The sequence below is a fragment of the Emydura macquarii genome, unplaced genomic scaffold (genome assembly GCF_026122565.2).
Source record: "Emydura macquarii macquarii isolate MOO-44397 ecotype Brisbane River unplaced genomic scaffold, CSIRO-AGI_Emac_v2 contig_2680, whole genome shotgun sequence".
NCBI classification, from domain to species: domain Eukaryota; kingdom Metazoa; phylum Chordata; order Testudines; family Chelidae; genus Emydura; species Emydura macquarii.
The window spans coordinates 2,014,275-2,031,626 of record NW_027132817.1 but is presented as its reverse complement, the minus strand read 5'-3'; the positions used below and the strand labels follow the sequence as shown (position 1 = coordinate 2,031,626).

Below are 17,352 nucleotides of genomic sequence, written 5' to 3'. Positions count from 1 at the left end.
CTGGGTCGTCCAACACTGTGGTACAACAAAGCAGAATGATAGATGACACTGTGATATTCTAACAATCATCAGACTTTTTAAAAAGTAACATTTGGGTTTTTTTATGATTAAAAATGTAAATTTTGAACTCTGAACTTCAAACTGATTTAGTTACATTTGTGCTTCTGAGTTTTAGAAAAGCAGGAACAAGACTGATTACAATCTGAAGCTGTTTTTAAACTCTTAGTTCCCTACTCCCAAATGAATTATATCCTATATAATGCCACTTTTCATGCAACTAATACAAAAGAAGTGAATACTATGGCTTCTTTATGAAACTCCTACATGGATTACTTGCGACACAAAAGAACACTCAACCAGTATGTTCTGGAAAGGAGGGGGAGGTGCACAGGCTCAAAAGAGTCAAAGGAAGAATAAAAACTGGAGGCTTAGACCAGAATGAATAAAGAAAGCCAATTAGCAAATGCAAAACAAAGAGAATTTTTGAAAAAGTCAGGTGTTGTAAATTAAAGCTGCCACTTGCAGCCAATATATGCAGTTGCTAATCCATCCAGACACTGACCTTGGTGGCATGATGAGGATAATCTTTTAAAGGGATTAACTGTTCTTCAAAATATTCTTCAGTGCTTTAGGCACAAGCTTTGCTTGCTTTCTATCACCATCTAATGTCTTCTAGTTCGTCCTATTTTTTATTTTTATTTTTTTAATTTTGTAAACAATTTATGTGGCTAGTGCAAGGAAAATGCCTCTTCATTTAGGTTTTAGTTTCTTCATTTAGGTTTGAATTTCTCTGTGGTGGCTGGAATATCAGATGTGTATTGAAGTAAATCTTGATACCAATTCTTAAACTAAAATGGTAGCGTGTTCTGCACCAGAATGATTTCCTTGTTTTGGTATGGAAGAACTACAGTGCACCTGTCTTCCAGCTGCCTGAAAGTGCATAGAGGTACCATCAGTAAAGGATGTAAAGGATTATTAATGTAGCATTGTAAGTGTATGTAACATTGCATAATAGGTAGGATCTGACAACATCAGAGTTTCTGCCCTACAGAGCTTGTATTCAGTCTATTGTGCTCACCCATGCCTTTAGAGTATAAAACAATACAGACCATCATCATATAGGTAAATGTAAGGTATGTGTCCCAGTGTCAGTAGAAGATTCATGGCACCAGGTGAGGCAAGATAAAGTTCATTAAGTGCTCTTCCTGATTCAAGGCAATTTTGTGGGTTCCCTGGTACCATCAAGGTGCTGCTAATCTTTGAGTGCTTACTCATGTCCATTCCCATATAGGTATATGTGTGCTGTATGCATCATTCCCGGAAGCTTTTTCCCCAGTGGTACGCATTGGGTCGGCTCTGGTGCCCCCTGGAGTGGCACGTTCATGGCACTGTATATAGGCAGCTGCTGCCACGCCACCCCCTCAGTTCCTTCTTTCCATTAGTGATGGTTGCTGGAAAGCTGTTCTTCTCTTGCTCTTCAAGTGATACGCCTCAGTGGTTATGCCTGTAATAGGTTGTAAATAGTTAGTTGGTAGAGTGTAAATAGTTAAGTAAATTGAACTTAGATTAGTTTAGGTACTTAGGATCCCTGCCCTGTGGGGTTAGCCCACCCAGGGCACCGGGGTATTCTTCAATCCCAACAGTGGCTGCAAACAGTGTGTGACTTGCCCGAAGAAAATACAAGTAAGTGACCCACATGACAGTTGCCTGAAGTGCCTGGGAGAGGGACATATCCCAGCGAAGTGCTGGATTTGTAAGAACTTCAGGCCAAGGACCAAAAAGGACAGGGACAGTAGACTAAAGTTCCTCCTAATGGAGGCTGCACTTTGCCCTGCATTGGAATGACAACCAGACCCAACACCGAACGTCCCCTTGGGTAGGAGTGCACTGGCCTCAATCAGAGAGCCACAAGGTAGTTGGGTATCCCTGGCATATCAGTCCACCTGGCATCATGACAATTCCCTGGTGGCCAGAAAATCAGCACCATTTGCGTGGCACCATTCTCCACTACCGGTGTCAAAGAAGAAGTACAAGAAGTCAAACCAGGAATGCTCCCCAACAAGGAAGAACATGGAGAAAGTGTGACCTGTAACAGACCACTCCCATATGGCTGTCAGCTAGCCAGCACTGTTGACTCTGGCCCCAGAGGGGGAACTGTTGAGTCTGATGCGCATGGAATTCCTGTGAGGATGAGCCATAAAGGAGATTCAACCCTGGCAGCACCATCAACTCAAGAGGCACACGAGGCAGCGAGGAGTCTCTTGACCCTCCCAGCACCTCCATTTCCTTCAAGCTGGGGCCCACCAGGGGCAGCTCCGACGGAAGAGGCTGCCTCATGGAGACCAGCCCTGACCTTGGGCAAGCCAGTGATGATGGCACGGCACCGACCCCCATCTCACCTGGCCTCACAAGCTTTGACACTGTGACTGTTGCCGGTACGGCACAGGTCACAATCCCAGCACTGGCCAGAGTCCTGGCACAGCTCACAATCATGACGCTGTTCCAGGTCATGGTACTGCTCACAGTCACAATACTGCTCCAGGTTGTGGCATCACTTGGCATCTTGGCACTGCCTGCCATCTCAGCACTGCTCAGCATCACAGCACTATTCAGCATCGTGGCACCGATACACACCGCCAAGGGTAACAGTGCCTCACTGGTCACCCAGAAGTGACTCCTCTGGCTCGATATCCCAGGTGGAATTGTGTGTGTCATGATGGAGTGAGTACCGAGCAAGCCAGAGATATGAGACAACATCCCAGGTGTCTGTTCCGCCAGCATGGCCCCCCACCCAATAGTAGATGCCTCTTCAGTGGCCAGTGTGGGTACCGTGTACAGCCCAGACCTTTCAAGGCTCCCACATGGGTTGTTCATATTCAGTGCCCTCTGAGGTGAGAGTGTCCCCTTCTCCCACATCAGAGAGGGGCTTGGTGCTAGGGACAGATGTGATAGAGGTTCGCGGTACTCCCACGGGGGACTCGCCAGCACTGGAGCAGGCTCAGGACCCCAGGACAGTCGTGGCCACCTCATCCTCCTTCCCGGACGAGGCCACTGCCGGTACATCCATATCTCCAGTACAGGATGATTACAAAGCCCCTAGACCTGCCAAACCTCAACAAATTCATGAAGAAATTGAAGTTCCGCATGGTCTCCTTGTCCTCAGTCATCCCTTCTTCTTCGAGTGCTTGCTCACGTCAACCATCACAAGTGTCTGGACCTCCTGAATGTCATTTTCCAGAAGTGGGGATTTCCCCAATGGACTTGTTTACAACCACGCTCAACAGAAAATGTCCCCAGTTCTGCTCATATTGGGGGCACAGTACGGGATCCCTCTCGGACGCTTTTCTTCTTCCCTGGGGAGAGAGTCTGTTTTATGCCTTCCCTCCAATGGCTGTGATCCACAGGGTGTTGCTTAAGATCAGGAAGAACAAAACGAGGATGATCCTTATAGCCCTGGCATGGCCATGACAACATTCTCAATGTTCTCAACTCTCCTGCACCTGTCAAAGGACAAACTTATCAGCCTGCTGATGCTCCCAGACCTGATCTTGCAGGAACACGGTCAGTTGCTCCACCTGAACCTCATGTTGCTGCATCTGACAGCGTGGAAACTCCAAGACAGAGTTGGACTTCTCAGTTCTTGTTCAGACAGTTCTTATGAATAGCAGGAAACCGTCAACCAGTTTGGCATATCATGACAAAATGGAAAGGGTTCTCGTTATGGGCATCAAAGAAAGGGATCCTGCCAAATGAGACATTCCTGCCTTTTATGCTGAACTATCTGCTCTACTTGAAGAAGGAAGGCCTTGCAGTATCATCCATACAAATTCACTTGGCCACGATCTCAGCTTTCTATCCACTGGTAAATGGCAGAATTGTTTTCATTAACCTGATTTGCTCCCAGTTTTTTAAGGGGCTGGAGCGCTTATATCCCCAGATGCGTCAACCCCTGCTTCCCTGGGACCTCAATCTGGTGCTGTCATGCTCACTGAACCCATGTTCGAGCCTATGGCGACATGTTCCTCACTCCATCTCTCTTGGAAAGTAGTTGTCTTAGTTGCCATTACTTCAGTTAGGAGGGTTTCAGAGATCAGGGCCTTTTCCTCTGAACCACCGTATACTGTATTCTTTAAGGGCGGGGTATGACTTCGACCACATCCATCCTTTCTTCCTAAGATGGTCTTGCACTTTCATTGTAGCCAGGACATTTTTCTTCCGTTTTTTTGCCCAAAGCTGCATGCTGCCAGAGAGGAACAAAGGTTTCACTCTCTTGACATTAGATGTGTTTTGGCATTCTACATAGAGAGGATCAAAGCATTTAAAAAAACCACTCAACTCTTCATGGCAATTGCGGAAAGGATGAAAGGGGGTTCAGTCTCGGCCCAGAGAGTCTCCTCATGGATTACACCGTGCATACGCATGTGCTATGATCTGACAAAGGTCTTGCCTCCTCACTTAATGGGGCATTCCATGAGCTCTCAAGCTTCATCAGCAGCTTTTGTGGTGCAGGTCCTGGTTCTGGATCTCTGCAAGGTGGTGACCTGGTCATCCATACACACATTCACTACTCACTGTGCCATCACACTGCCTTTGGATAAGCAGTCTTACAGTCTCTATCAATGCAGACCTCCGGTCCCTCCTCCTGACTCACAGCTTGGGAATCACCTACGTGGGAATGGACATGAGCAAGCACTCAAAGAAAAAAAAACGGTTACTAACCTTTCTGTAACTGTTCTTCGAGATGTGTTGCTCATGTTCATTCCAAAGCGCACCCACTTGCCCCCCTGTCAGAGTAGCTGGCAAGAAGGAACTGAGGGGGTCGCAGCTGCCTATATACTGCAGTATGAAGGCGCCACTCCAGGGGGCACCAGAGCCAAACTGGCACATACCACTGGGGGAAGAACGTCCGACAACGGTGAACATGGTGCACACACACCTACATTGGAATGGACATCAGCAACACATCTCGAAGAACAACAGTTAGGGAAAGGTTAATAACTGGTTTTTTTCAGTATAACCTGATGAGGACTGTTTCTTGATGGCCAAATGCTGTAAATTCTTTCTTATACACTGAAACGTGCACAGTTCTCTGATACTGTGTTGATAAATACGTTTGTTTTTCTTTTTGATAACTGATGTAGAGGTAGTCTCTTTATTCATAGTTATAGCAGGAGTGGTGTCAACTGCTATAGTTAAGGGTGTATAATGGTTTGCATTCCAGCCCTCTGTTTTCAGTTGCTTATTACTCAATGAACATCATATTAGAGGCTGAAATTTTTCTTTACTGTTTTTTTCCTGAAGGTACTTTTGGAAAGTTTGAGAAAAAATGGTTTTACTATTTTTAAGGAGGGTGGAAATAAAAAATGAACGTTTCCCATTATTAAAAAAATTGTTATTCTTTTTTAAAAACAACTGCATTGTTAAAATTGCTGGAGATTTGAAATTGTGCACTCAGTATGACTAATAGTTTTTTTCATGTGATGGAAGGAGGATTCATTGTACATTCTAATGTGGCTAACACCACTGCATAGTGAAATGTGTAGTTGTTAGGGAATAGGCTCTCATGTCCACAAACCTTGCAAGGTGCACCAGGGATTGAGTGAAGGCCCCTTCTATCAACTTGTAAGATGCACAGGCACCCTTGTGCATTTTGAAAATTGTTTGGGAGGGAACCCCATAGTGAGACATCTTAGCTAGAAAACACCTTCCTCAACTGTGCACCTCCTGAAAAGAGCTCTCCACTTTGGACTTTTCTAAACTAATGTCTAGCCAAATAGTCTAAAATTATGGAATTTGCTCATTTAAATGTCAGTTTTTTGGGAATTAGTAGAGCTTTGAAGTCTTGGTGAGTGAATGTTCTCTGAAAAAAATATTAAATAAAAGCTTATGAAATTCTATACAAAGAGAATGTTATGATTGCATTTTTAAGCATTAAAGTAAGGAAATGACCAACGTTAAGGATGCATGTTAACTAATTACGTAGTCACATGCTATTTTACATAATTTTTTCTACAATAGTAGATATATACACATATAGCATCTTTATGCTTTAAGTCATTTATATGAAAAGTGCAGCGTAATAGTGAACATTTCTTGACATATTACAGTTTACCTCCTAAGTGGCATATTGTATATAATTAATGGTTGCCGTGCAAGAGGAAGGATGATATTGCCTTCAGAATGCAAATAAAGATCATTGTTATGATACCTAGTCTCAGAAATCTACCTTGCAAGAAAAGATTTGAGCGTTTGATTTGTACTCAGTGTAGAAAACTGACACTTTGAAGTTAACTAATAGAAATCCTCAGTATGATAGAAGGGATTGAAAAATTCTTAGCAATGTTCATTGTGGTTGAAGACTTCAAAAAGTAGGGAAACAAAATAGGAACATTGAGAAACTATGAGTGAATAGGAATGCCCTGGAAATATAATAATCTACGTGGTTAGATAACTGAAGTAAGTTTATAAAGGAATTCCACAGGCACCTAGATTTCTAAAAGAGAGGGATAAAACTGCATGGCAAAACAGAAGTATGTGTTTACGATAAACTCCAAAAGGCATCCAAGTTGTACCATGCTGCACCATTTCCTGTTTCTGAAAATAGAGATTTGTGCATGAAACAGTCCTTTAAGAATTGACGTGTAGGCATCCAGGCTATGGCCCTTACCACTGCTCTGTTATACTTTTTGCTTGCTCATGTTAGATGTATTTAGATATCTGTATGCTGAGTGTGTGACTTTTAGCTTTAGTAAACAGCACTGAAATTTAAATCAATGCAATTTTACAGGTTCTTCAGGGGCAGGTGTCTAACCACCAGGTTGCTGTAGAGAAACTAAAAAAAGCTGCTGTAGTACTTTTGGATACCAGAGGAACTTTACTGCCAGACAAAGATGAAATCCAGAAAACATTGGGTAAGAGTTTTATTTTTCCCAGTCGCATCTTTTGTTGCTCAAGTCTGCACCTACGTGCTGGTGGAGATAAGGGAGGTATGTTCCACGTTCCCTTGTCATTTTTCATTTTTATGTCTTATTGGGCCTTATGCTGCCACTACTCAATTACTTTATTGTAGCTCTTAAAAAAGAAAACATATTCACAAATAAAATAATATTGCCATAGTAGTATTTAAATAAAGAGCTTACAGTCCAAACAGACATGACAGACAAAGGATAGAGAAAGGAGTTATTGTTGCCCTATTGTACAGACAGGAAACTGAGACAAAGAGTGACTTGCCCAAGAGTGACTTGCCAAAGGTCACACAGGAAGTCTGCAACAGAAAGAGAGAGTTGAAGACCACAAGTATCCCCCAGCTGTCTGTGTCCTGACTCTAATTAATTAAAAACTACTCAGCTAATTAAATCATTTCTCCTCCTTCCCTTAGTATTTTTCTGTTGATTGCATTGTCACTGCTAGATATATTGGAACACGCCATTTACCCCAGCCTGGAACTTCAAGACTTCTGTGGGTCTCCCCACTATATCTTCTAGTAATTTCATAAATAAATTGCAGAGTAGAAAAACAAATCTTAGAGGGTCTGGTCTCACACCCATTGATGTTAGTGGCAAAATACTGTAATGCACATTTGTTTAAGTATCATGTAGCTTGCTATAATTTAAAATCCCTGTTGTCTTTCAGCTGCATTAACAGCTATTCTTAAACAATAAAAAAATGTAAAATCATAATGACAGTCTTTCCTCAATTTTTACCATTTTTGCAGTTATAGACTCTGTCCTGAAACACTTCAGTGCTTATCTTTAAGCACGATTAGTCTTAAATTAGGTACATGTGTAAGTATTTCCAGAATCAGTGCGTATATAATAAACATATTTGGGTTGTGTCCAATTCAAAACTGGATTAAAATTTAATTTACCCTTCTCTTTAGTAATGTACTATACAGAAGAAATATACAGCAGAGTAAAGACTTTGGCACAGAGAAACTGTTATAGTGGAACAGATGGGTAATGGCTGCTTAAACTCAATTTTTGATTAAGGATGGACGTGTGGTTTCAGTAAGAAGAGGGGGAAGAGAAGGCCGCTACGGGAGATGATGATTTAATTGACTTGTGAGAGTTCTTTGAAATTATTACTGCCATAGTAGACAACATTATTAGAACATGTATCCAAACCTAAAGATACAATGGGAAAGATGGATATGCAGGCTTAATCCTTTAATTCCCTGGTTTCAACCTTAAAGTCAGCAGAGTACATCTGTTTAACAGCGTACAAGTTTCTTTCTTAAAATCCTCTCTTAAACCTCCTGTCTTGCTTACACTCAGCTGGCGTTTTCTCTAGAATTTTCACACTTTACCTGTGATATTTTTTAAGTGAATTTTCAGTTTGGTTGGTTACTTTTCCTTTATTTTTCTCTATTTGTCTTCCTAGCTGATTATTTACTGAATGAAAGATAGATATTTGGTATGTGTACACCTTTTGGAAGGCCTGGTATCAATGTTAATGGACAGATGTAGTTCTGAAGCAGTAAAGGCTAAAAAAGAAAACCATCTCTGGCTTTTCTGAGGGTATTTAGGGTGACTAAAAAAGTAGGACAGGTCTGGACTCATTTTCTTTTATATGGATAACAAATGCCACAGTGAGAATCAAACAGTAGAAACAGAAACTTTGTTTTACAGAGCTCACTGTCTTCAGCCCTAGGAATCAGGAGCCCCATGGGACAGCTTCTCTGGTTTCCCTCTGTCACTTAGAACTCTTGTATAATTCACCTTACTTGGCCTGTTAAAGGCAATGAGGCCACCTGTCCTGAATAAGTGAGTTATCCATGTTCCCCAGCTGCTTTTCTGTGCCTCAGTCCCAAACAAATGAAAGAGAAAGAAATACCCACACACTCTAAGCTTCAGGAGTTCTTGCTCCCAGCAATCAGTAAGACCTGGCTCTGATCCAGATCATACAATCATAGAAGATTAGGGTTGGAAGGGACCTGAAGAGGTCATCTAGTCCCAACCCCCTGCTCAAAGCAGGACTAACCTCAACTAAATCATCCCAGCCACGGCTTTGTTAAGCTGCAACTTAAAAACCTCTAAGGATGGAGATTCCACCACCTCCCTAGGTAACCCATTCCAGTGCTCCACCACCTTCCTAGTGAAAAGGTTTTTCCTAATATCCAACCTCTAGACCTCCCCCACTGCAACTTGAGTCCATTGCTCCCTGTTCTGTCATCTACTACCACTGAGAACAGCCTAGCTCCATTTTCCCTGGAACCCCTCTTCGGGTAGTTGAAGGCCACTATGAAATCCCCCCTCACTCTTCTTTTCTGCAGATTAAACAAGTTTAGTTCCCTCAGTCTCTCCCCATAAATCATGTGCTCCAGCCCCCTAATAATTTTTGTTGGTCTCCACTGGGCTCTCTCCAATTTGTCCACATCTTTCCTGTAGTCGGGGGCCCAAAACTGGACACAATACTCCAAATGAGGTCTCCCGAGGGCTGAATAGAAGGGAATAATCACTTCCCTCGATCTGCTAGCAATGCTCCTACTAATGCAGCCCAATATGTCATTAGCCTTTTTAGTAATAAGGGGACACTGTTGACTCATATCTAGCTTCTTGTCCACAGTAAACCCCCAGGTCCTTTTCTGCAGAACTGCTGCCTACCCCGTCAATCCCCAGTCTGTAGCTGTGCATGGGATTCTTCCGTCCTAAGTGCACTTGTCCTTGTTGAACCTCATCAGATTTCTTTTGACCCAATCCTCCAATTTGTCTAGGTCACTCTGTATCCTGTCCCTACTCTCAAGCGTATCTACCACTCCCCCCAGCTTAGTGTCATCTGCAAACTTGCTGAGAGTGCAATCCACCTCATCCTCCAGATCATTAATGAAGATGTTGAACAAAACTGGCCACAGGACCGACCCCTGGGACACTCAGCTTTTTACCGGCTACCAACTAAACATTGAGTCATTGATCACTATCCACTGAGCCCGATGATCTAACCAGCTTTCTGTCCACCTTATAGTCCATCCATCCAACCCATATTTCTTTAACTTGCTGGCAAGAATAATGCAAGAGAATGTATTAAAAGCTTTGCTAAAGTCAAGATCACGTCCACCCCTTTGCCCACATCCACAGAGCCAGTCATCTCATCATAGAAGGCAATCAGGTTGGTCGGGCATGACCTGCTCTTGGTGAATCCATGTTAACAGTTACTGATCACCTTCCTCTCTTCCAAGTGCCTCAAAATAGATTCCTTGAGGACATGCTCCATGATTTTTCCAGGAACTGAGGTGAGGCTGACTGGTTTGTAGTTCTCCGGATCCTCCTCCGTCCCTTTTTTAAAGATGGGCACTATATTTGCCTTTTTCCAATCATCCGGGACCTTCCCCAATCACCACGAGTTTTCAAAGATAATGATCAATGGCTCTGTGATCACATCAGTCAACTCCTTCAGCACCCTCGGATGCATTGCTCCAGCCCCAAGGACTTGTGGATGTCCAGCTTTTCTAAATAGTCCTGAATCTGTTCTTTCACCAATGAAGGCTGCTCACTTTCTCTCCATTCTGTGCTGCCCAGTACAGTAATCTGAGAGCTGACCTTGAAGACAGAGGCAAAAAAAGCATTGAGTACTTCACCTTTTTCCACATCATTTGTCACCCGGTTGCCTCCCCCATTCAATAAGGGGCCCACTTCTTCTTGTTGCTAACATACTTGTAGAAACCCTTTTTGTTACCCTTCACATCCCTTGCTAGTTGCAATTCCAGTTGTGCTTTGGCCTTTCTGATTTCACTCCTGCATGCTCGAGCAGTATTTCTGTGCTCCTCCCTAGTCATCTCCCTAGTTCCTGATCAAGATTCAGTAGGACACTCTGAACACCCTCAGAACAGTTGCTGACTTCCTGAACAACTGCTGGAGAGGGCCTGTAAATATCCTGTCAATATATACAAAGATGGTATAGGTAGAATGGTGTATATCTAAATTGTACACTGTATCTAAGTTTTGAGTATTCAAAATTTCATATTAAAAATAATCCTTCTACTGATACTTATTGTGTTGTGACCTATTTGCTGGTTGGGGAATTATTATTGATTATTTCCCACATTGAGATTTGAAAATTTGAGAGCACTGTAAAATATATTTTAATTTAAAAAGTTGACTAATTGGCCTTGTAAAGAGTGAGGCAGGTTAACTAACTAACATGTTTACATGTAAACACTAAGAAAGAAGAGAAAATAGTCAGCGTTATGATTAGGAATAGTGGAGTGAAATTAAAAGAAAGAGGAAAAAAGTCTGAATATCAGGAAAAACTTTAAGCTAGTGACATGTATTAGGCTGTGTAACAGTCTACCAAAGTAACAGTTAGAATTATCATTACCTGAGACATTAAAACTAGAATGGACAAAGCACAACTAAATGTTCTTTAAAGAACAGTGATGCAAAGGGAGGGGAGTGGATTAAATGAGTTAATACGTTAGGAATTAGATCCTCCAGGATGATGTGGCCAGTTTGGGTCACACGAGTGGATTCTGGCCAACAGTGCATTCGGCTTTGGTAGGCTGTCCCCAGTGCAAGGTGGATCATCTGTTTGTGTAGAGCAGATATACAATCCCACTCTGATGACAGCATAGAGAGTGTAGTTGGAGGAAGGAGTGCGGGGTTGGGATGCGCTATGTGCACTAATCCCTATCTGCTGCTTCAGTCCTTTGGGGCCGCTAACAGCTGGCCTAAGTTAGAGTAGCCCAGGGACCAGCCCAGCAAACAATTGCTCCAGGAATGGGAATGGCAAGCTTTAAATCACATTTCCCCCACACCCTGACTTTTCCTATGTGCTCCTTGGCCATATATGAAGATCCAGCTTTTTGATTGTGTATTGTCAACAGGCAAATGCTGAGGTCTTTATCTAGGCAAGTTTGCTGTGACGTTTGCTCATAAGAACAAAACAATGGTCATATTGGGTCAGGCCAATGGTCCATCTAGCCCAGTGGTTCCGAACCTTTTTGGCTTGAGGGCCACAGAGACCTCAGCACCTAGGGACCCAGGCAGAGTGCTTTGTTTTCTGCTGGAGCCAGGGGAGGGGAAACCTGATTTCTCCTCCCTCTGGCTCCAGAAGGGACCCCAGCGCCTATGGACCTAGGCGGAGCGCTTTGCTGCTTTGCTGTGTTCCCTGCTACAGCGAGTCGGACGGGAGCGCTGATCTCCCATCCCCTTGGCTGCAGCAAGGAGCCTGCACCAGTCTTTTAGCCCTGCGGAAACACATTCCGCCTGGGTCCTTAGGCAGCGGCTCCCTTCTGCAGCCAGCGGGTGGGGAGCCAAGGGCCACTTTGAAAACCCCCGTGAGCCACTTTTGGTCCCGGACCACAGGTTGGGAACCACTGATCTAGCCCAATATCCTGTCTTCCAACAGTGGCCAATGCCACATACTTCAGAGATAATGAATAGAACTGGCAACCATCGAATGATCCATCCCCTGTCATCTACTCCCAGCTTTAGGCAGTCAGAGGCTAGGGATGCCCAGAGCATGGTTGCATCTTTGACGATCTTGGCTAATAGCCATTGATGGACCTACCCTCCATGAACTTACATAATTATTTTTTCAACCTCATTGTAATTTTGGCCTTTACAGCATTCCCAGGTTGACTGTGCATTGTGTGAAGAAGTACTTCCTTTTGTTTGTTTCAAACCTGCTGCCTATTAATTTCATTGGGTGACCTCTGGTTCTTGTGTTAAGGAGTAAATAACACTTCTTTGTTCACTTTCTCCATGCCATTCACAATTTTATAGACGTCTATCATATCCCCTCTTAGTTGTCTCTTTTCCAAGCTGAAAAGTCCCAGCCTTTTAATCTCTCCTCATATGGAAGCTGTTCCATATCCTTAATCATTTTTGTTGCCCTTCTCTGTACCTTTTCCAATTGTAATATATCTTTTTTGAGATGGAGTGACCAGAACTGCACACAATATTCAAGATGTGGGCGTACCATGGATTTACATAGTGGCATTATGATATTTTCTGTTTTATTATCTATCACTTTCCTAATGGTTCGTAACATTCTGTTTTGCTTTTTTGACTGCTGCTGCACATTGAGCGGATGTTTTCAGAGAGCTATCCACTGAGGACTGAGCAAAAACAGAGTTAGAACCTTAGGATTTGTCCCATTGATTTTATGAGAAATAAAGGAAAACTTTCAGTGATTTCCTTTCTGTTTATTTTTTTCAGATGACATTGTCGGCAGATATGACAGTTTATCTAAGTCTGTGAATGAACGGAATGAGAAGCTCCAGATTACTCTGACTCGTTCCCTAAGTGTGCAAGATGGTTTGGATGAAATGCTTGACTGGATCGGAGGTGTCGAAAAGAGCCTTGAAGAACAAGGGCAAGTGCCTTTGAATTCTGCTGCTATTCAGGATATCATTAGTAAAAATATTGTAAGTAGCATTCTTTGATGGAAACATTTTCCTGCTAATTCAAATAATGTTTAATAATTTCAAGAAATAATTTTACTCTCAAATCAACTCTTTTAATGGATACAAAATAAACTTTAATAAAAATGGGTGCTGAATTATTTGTAGTCTGCCATACTTGAAAATACCAGTTTCTCAGCTAATGTAAATCAGAGTAGCTCCACTGAAATCCATGGATTTACATCAGGATTTAGTTGTAATTATTTCTTCTTAAGAGGTAGGTGGTATTGTTGTTGTTATCCCTTAGTATTGCATCATGGAGATTTAAAAACAAAAACAAATATCCTTCACAACTTACAAGACTTTGAAGTATAAAAAGGTGAAAGCTACTGTCAAATTCCTCAGGAACCACCAATAAATCCTGACCAGGCACTGACTCTGTTGGTTTTGGCAGTCAATAATTTTGTTAAACCCTTTGCAGAATTCCTGCATTCTAGATGCTCAAATGCACTTGATCTACATTAACTTGCCTTAAAATTCTTACAGTGTCTATGAATGCTGTCTTCTGGAGGCCCCTGATCATGACACCTTGCACTGCTAATATGTTCTTGAGCTGCTCAATCATACCCTTAGGATTCACTCCAAGAGCTTCATTAATCATTGGGATCATCTTTATTCTAGTTTTCCATAATCAATGCACTTTGCTACTTTGCTACTTCGCTATCTTCTCTTCCTGTTTCTTTTGTATGTTTCTATATGTTGGTATGGTAATATCTATTAACTTGGTCTTGTTTGTCTTCTGTTATACAATAACAATGTCCAGCCTGTTTGCCTGCACTGTTTGATCTGTGACAATTGCCAGATCCCAGAAAAATTTATCCTCTTCATTCTCTAGAGCATTTTCGATTCAGTTGTTCATTTAAATCTGTACTTGCCACAGAGGCTCCACTGCATATTCTTGGTGACCTCATTGTGTCTTTTCATATATTCTCTCCCAGCTCAGCTCCTGCAGGTGCTCAACGTATGCTCCACCATTTCTTCCTTTTCGGAACATATTCTGCAGTTCGAGATGCAGTTCTGAGTCAATTTTGTTTTGAAAGTAATTAAGCCATAAGAATTTCTCTTGTGAGCTCATAATAAGGTTTTCTGTCTCTCTTTTGAGGTACCCTTCTACAAGCAATGAGTTTGTCAAACTTCTATCGCTAATGAGTTCAATCTCTCTCCACTGCTGTCCATGCATTGATTGAGTGTAAACTTTGGATCTGTCCTCAGTTCTTCTTTGACTTCTTTATATTGTAGTTCGGACAGTTACAAGATACTGGTAGGAACCATGCTGACATATCTAGGATAGTGCTTTCTTTAACTTTTGTGCCACTGGTTTGACCCTCTTGACAGATGCTGAACCACATTTAGCCAAACCAACCTGTAGCTTGATAGCTTTTCGACACATGATCAGTCTCTTTATATCCTTTTATGACTGTCCATATAGTTTCAGATCATTTATTTATAATGTCTGGTTAAGCGGTTGTTGCACTTTGCTGATATGATAAGCACAATTTATCTCGCAGAGCATCCATGTCAGCTGCACTGTGTTGCTACCATGAACAGCATTGGTGATAAGGAATCCACTTGAAAGATTCCTCTATTAATTTGAACCTCATCAACGAGTGTCCCCAGCAGGTAGAGTTGAATGTTCCAGTTAACCATAGACCTTTGCAGAAAGGAAAAGATCTTTGGATGAACTTTGTGCATATCAGTATCTTGATGATCCACGAATGTCATGTGGTTTTGGGGTAGTCTATTCCACACCACCTCTAAGTTTTCTTTTTTTGTTTTGCGTCTTCTGGGATCCTCCTGTTCAGCAAGAGTTGGCTGTTTTGTCCCTTTTATGTTTACTGTGCAGTTGTTTTGCTCAGGAGGCAGCATTGCATTGCAAGCTAGTGCTATCCAGATCATCTTTGCCAGAATTGCCATTAGAAGTTTCCATATAGTTGGCAAACACTTGATCGGTCTGTAATTCGTAGGATCACTGCTGCCTTCTTTCTTTTTTTTTTGTATGAGTATGGTTCTCCCTGTCTCCATCAATCTTGGACATCTGTTCTTCAAACATTTATCAAGTTGTTCAAGTCAGAATCCATGCACCCATATGGTCTAGGTGCTTTTCTATTCTTCATTCCTCTCAGTTACCTCATCTATTTCTTTCTTTGATATTCCTGTGTATTCCTCTGTTTTGTGATTTTTAAATTTTTCTGTCACATTTTTAGTTATTGTTGTTGTTGGGTGAACCTGAGTTATCAGTGTCATTTCTTAAAATTTCATTAGAACCTCTAAACAAAGATTGTTGTTTGTTTCAGATGCTGGAACAAGATATTGCAGGTCGCCAAAGTAGTATAAATGCTATGAATGAAAAAGTGAACAAATTCATAGAAACAACAGATCCATCCACTGCATCCTCTCTACAAGCGAAAATGAATGAGCTCTCTGTACGGTTTTCTGACGCTCGTAGCAAACACAAAGGAAAACTTGCAAAGATGGAGGAATTGAAGACCAAAGTGGAGTTATTTGAAGGCCTGTCAGAAAAACTTCAGTCATTTTTAGACAAGAAAACTCAAGCTCTCAACGAAACTGACGCTCCGGGAAAGGATGTTACTGAAGTGTCTCAATATATGCAGGTATTGTACAGATCCATTTGTACATATTGTAGATTTCTGCCCTCACTTACTCACCTCATGGTAGCACAATCAATATAACAATCTGGTTCCCCAACTTTAACAGAACAGCTAAGATCAAGGACTGAATATTGTACAACTGATCTTACAGCCTAATGTGAAACATGCACTTTCTGTTCATTTTTTCAGGAAACTAGTACAGAGTTGATAGATCATAAAAAAGATCTTGAAGTTTTGCATCAGCTTCTTGAAGAGCTTTCTGTCCATGGTCTCCCTGGGGACAAAGCATTGGTTTTAGAAAAGTTAAATGCCTTGACAAAGAAGTTTAAGGAAGTGGAAGAGACTGTGAAGGAAAAGTTAGTACAATAATCATTAATATCCTTATTTCCACTTCATAAGCAAACAATACAATGTAAATTTTGTAATGAATGTCATGCTTTTCTATGCAGTGTATGGTGTTGATTAAGAAAAAGGTAGACCTCATATTTGAGTGCACACTGTAGGCTGTTTGAAGGTAAATGGTTCAAAGGCAGTATCATCTGCAGAAAAGAAAGCAATGCTCACCTCCTGCGATGGTATTTGCAGCAGTGCTATCAGTTCTAATAGTAACTACTATGCTGCTTTTCAGATGGAATACAAGGTGCTGCATGGCAAGCGGCTATAAAGTTATGACTGGAATGCAGGGGGTTAAAGCAAAACTAAAAGAATGAATTTTCATTATGTACAGAGGAGCTATATGTACAGAGCTAGATATATACAGAAACTAGATTTTCCACATGTCGCTCATACCTACAAAATATATTGAGATCAGATTGCCTCTGGTTCTGGTCCAGTCCAGAAGCTGCAAACCAACCAAGTTGCGGAGCCATGTAAAATTCCCTTTTAGATGAACTGCTATGCAAAATGATGTCACAAAAATGAAGTAGCTACACCAGGGGATATTGTCTCCTCTCAGCATGCACATGTAATTGATGTCAATGACAGTATTGGGTCTGGAAGTCATGCTTAGATATTATATGGTGTCAGACAACATAGAAAGGTAGATAGGCCTTCCCAAGAAACAGATTTTTAAATGTTGGTATATAGTGATTTTTCAAAATCCAAAACTTTCTGATGATCTAGGCAGCACTCAGTTCTCTGGTTGTTACTTTACAGTGGAATCAAACTGGTGAGACATAGGGGACATGTACTCTCACAAGTTTCCTTTTTAGAGCAAAGTTCTTATTTGCTCACTACTTTCTCCCCTTCTTTAATCTTTCCATACTGTTGCTGTCAGAGACACTGTCTCTATTATACTATATGTTATATCTCCCTTTCCCCTTATGAGTCTTTTTGCAACAGCAA

At 41.8% G+C, this 17,352-nt stretch overlaps 1 protein-coding gene across 12 annotated transcripts in view; it reads left to right on the top strand.

The window, feature by feature from the left end:
* The window catches only part of DST (dystonin), a 453,158-nt gene that overhangs the window by 322,885 nt on the left and 112,921 nt on the right, over positions 1-17,352 (top strand). For all 12 annotated transcript variants that reach the window (XM_067565502.1, XM_067565501.1, XM_067565500.1 and 9 more), the window contains 4 exons: positions 6,788-6,911; positions 13,155-13,363; positions 15,694-16,011; positions 16,198-16,364. In XM_067565502.1, the coding sequence (XP_067421603.1) occupies positions 6,788-6,911; positions 13,155-13,363; positions 15,694-16,011; positions 16,198-16,364 (818 nt within the window). The remainder of the gene's footprint in view (positions 1-6,787; positions 6,912-13,154; positions 13,364-15,693; positions 16,012-16,197; positions 16,365-17,352) is intronic.